Source organism: Gavialis gangeticus, unplaced genomic scaffold (assembly GCF_001723915.1).
Source record: "Gavialis gangeticus isolate Ggan-Ray unplaced genomic scaffold, GavGan_comp1, whole genome shotgun sequence".
Taxonomy (NCBI): Eukaryota; Metazoa; Chordata; order Crocodylia; family Gavialidae; genus Gavialis; species Gavialis gangeticus.
Window position 1 is genome coordinate 32,120,706 of NW_017729029.1, and position 2,384 is coordinate 32,123,089.

General features: G+C 46.4%; 1 protein-coding gene across 1 annotated transcript in view; it reads right to left on the bottom strand.

The window, feature by feature from the left end:
- The window catches only part of LOC109300344 (connector enhancer of kinase suppressor of ras 2-like), a 444,864-nt gene that overhangs the window by 381,496 nt on the left and 60,984 nt on the right, over positions 1 to 2,384 (bottom strand). Inside the window, exon 3 of the mRNA XM_019521027.1 lies at positions 1,394 to 1,596. Coding sequence (XP_019376572.1) covers positions 1,394 to 1,596 — 203 coding nt within the window. The remainder of the gene's footprint in view (positions 1 to 1,393; positions 1,597 to 2,384) is intronic.

Here is a 2,384-nt window from a genome sequence, read left to right on the forward strand (position 1 = left end):
ACTCCCAGCATTGCTGCCATCTGCCCCAAGCGCAGCCCGGCCCAGTCCCCTGCCAGGAAGAACCCAGCACCTTGCTGGCTCCAGCCTGCAGCAGCAGCCTGCCCCTGCCATGTGCGCAGATCTAAGGGCACATGCCCTCCCAGGGGTGTACATAGTGGCAGGAGCCACCCCCTGCATGCAGCTCAATCCTGTGCCCAGCTCTGGCTGGGCAGCCCATACCTCTGCCCTAGACCCACTCCCTTCCCCATTGCTGGGGCCTCAATCTGTGCCCTGCCCCCCCACGTCCCTTTCCTCACAACAGACTTATCAGGCAGACATGGGTGCTCTCCACACTGCCAGGCTGCACTGCTGGCCACCTGCATGCTGCGCTGTGGCTGCACACATGCACACCACATTTAATTGGCCACATTATCAGCCAAATCGGTTTTGCATACTCCCTATGACCTTTTAAGTAGCCCTAGGGGTATGCATACCCCCAGTTGACAACCACTGCTCTCAAGGAGCATGAGAGCCTTACTTCTGAAGTCATTCTAGGAGAAGAGTACCTCCTACTGAGAAAGTGACAACTACTTGCAGGACATATGTTTTCCTTGGAATCTCCAAGGCCCATATTTCTTATGAGACTCCAGACTCCATTGCTCTTATGAGAAATAACACATTTGCAGCCTGTGAGAGTATGACTGCTCAAATCTGGTCATACTTTAGCATGTTTTACTACTAAGATGCTTTTTGAGGTGTAACTTACATGTCCAATAGTATGCAGAATCCATGAAAAGCTTAACTTGTATATAGTAAATATTTTAACAAAAAGTTCAAGCCAAGAGCTTCTTGGTACAATGATTCATAATTCATAAAAGAGGAAATGTATCATCAATTATCAACTAAAACTATCCAAGAACAGATATGAAGCCTGGAGAGCCACGTTGCAAGCTTCCCATTCTGTTGCCTTAATTTTTGTTAACCCTGACTTACTGTGACTACTCGTCCCTTTTTTTCTGGTTACAAGGAAGTTAAATTTCCATGTTCATTTAACCTTAGACTCCCTTCTGAAATTGCCAATGATATTGCCATCTACAGAGGTGACAGGTACATTTGTCACTAGGAATAGAGCCAAAATAATTAATTTCATATAGGCTGCCATCAGCCAGGGGGAGATTTTAAACTGGTGAACCAAAGGAAACTCCAGCATCCCACAACCAACCCTTGAGGTCTTGAAGCCTGGTCTATGAAGCCTGGTCTTTAAATATACAACAAATTTACAAAGCTAAACATCTAACTGGAATTCTAATATTAGCACTTAATACTAGAAGGAAGAGAAAAAGTGCAAGAGATAAGGCAGACAAGTGAAAAAAATTACTCTTTCCATGGAAAGAATCAAAAAATTATAAATTACCTGTCCAGCCAGGCTAGCAAGTTCTTGGCAGCACCAATCAGGTCAACCACAGAGGTAAGAAAATCATTTGGCAGTCGTCTGGAGGCCCTGCCATCATAATGGCCACTCCTCCTTCTACCCGTTATAAAGTTCTGAAGATTTTTGGCTGAGGCATTCAGCTTGTGAGAAAGTGTTCTTAGGTTTTCTGTCTCCAAACCATAATTCTGAAAGCAGAAGAAGCAAAAATGCACATGAATGTTTAAAACAAACAGTCAGTCAATGAGCTCTCTGTGCTAAATTGTGAGCTAAAGCATCTTAAACTTACTTTAATTCACTCAACTCTTGAGTTGTGAAGTCCAGGAAAATCAGCAAGCAATAAGCAGTACAACTAACCCATGAATATGGAACAGTTCTTATAAAAATACCCACTGAATTTTTTAAACAACCAACAGGAATGATGCCAAACTTGCACTAACTCTGCAAGGCAAGTTAAGTAGCAGATGTATTATCCCTTTTTACATAGGTGGAAACTGAGGGTCAGAGGCATTAACTAATAGGCCTAACACCATACAGTAGAGATGTCCAACTGGTGGCCCATGGATGACATGAACCTCACAAGGCATTAATGTATGGACCTCAGACTACTGCTCACACTCTCCCTGTCAAACCAACTGCTGCTGCTGCCAAAGTCTCCAAGCTTCCTCTCCCTTAGTGGTGACACATAGGGGGTGCACAGGGGTGCACATGCACCCCCTGCGAGTACTGGTGCACCCCCTGACAGCCTGCATTCCTGGGCAGGGGGGACAGGCGAAACCACTCGTGCCCCCCTTGAGAGTGCTGGCTGGGGAGTGGGGACACAAGGAGAAGTGATCCCTGCGGTCCCCCCACAGCTGATCACACCCACCTGGAAGTGGCAGTGGCATATCCAGAACTGTCAGTGGCGTGGCACTGTCACTTCTGGATTGGCATGATCAGCCACAGGGGGAACCCCCCGGTTACTGACTGGACACTG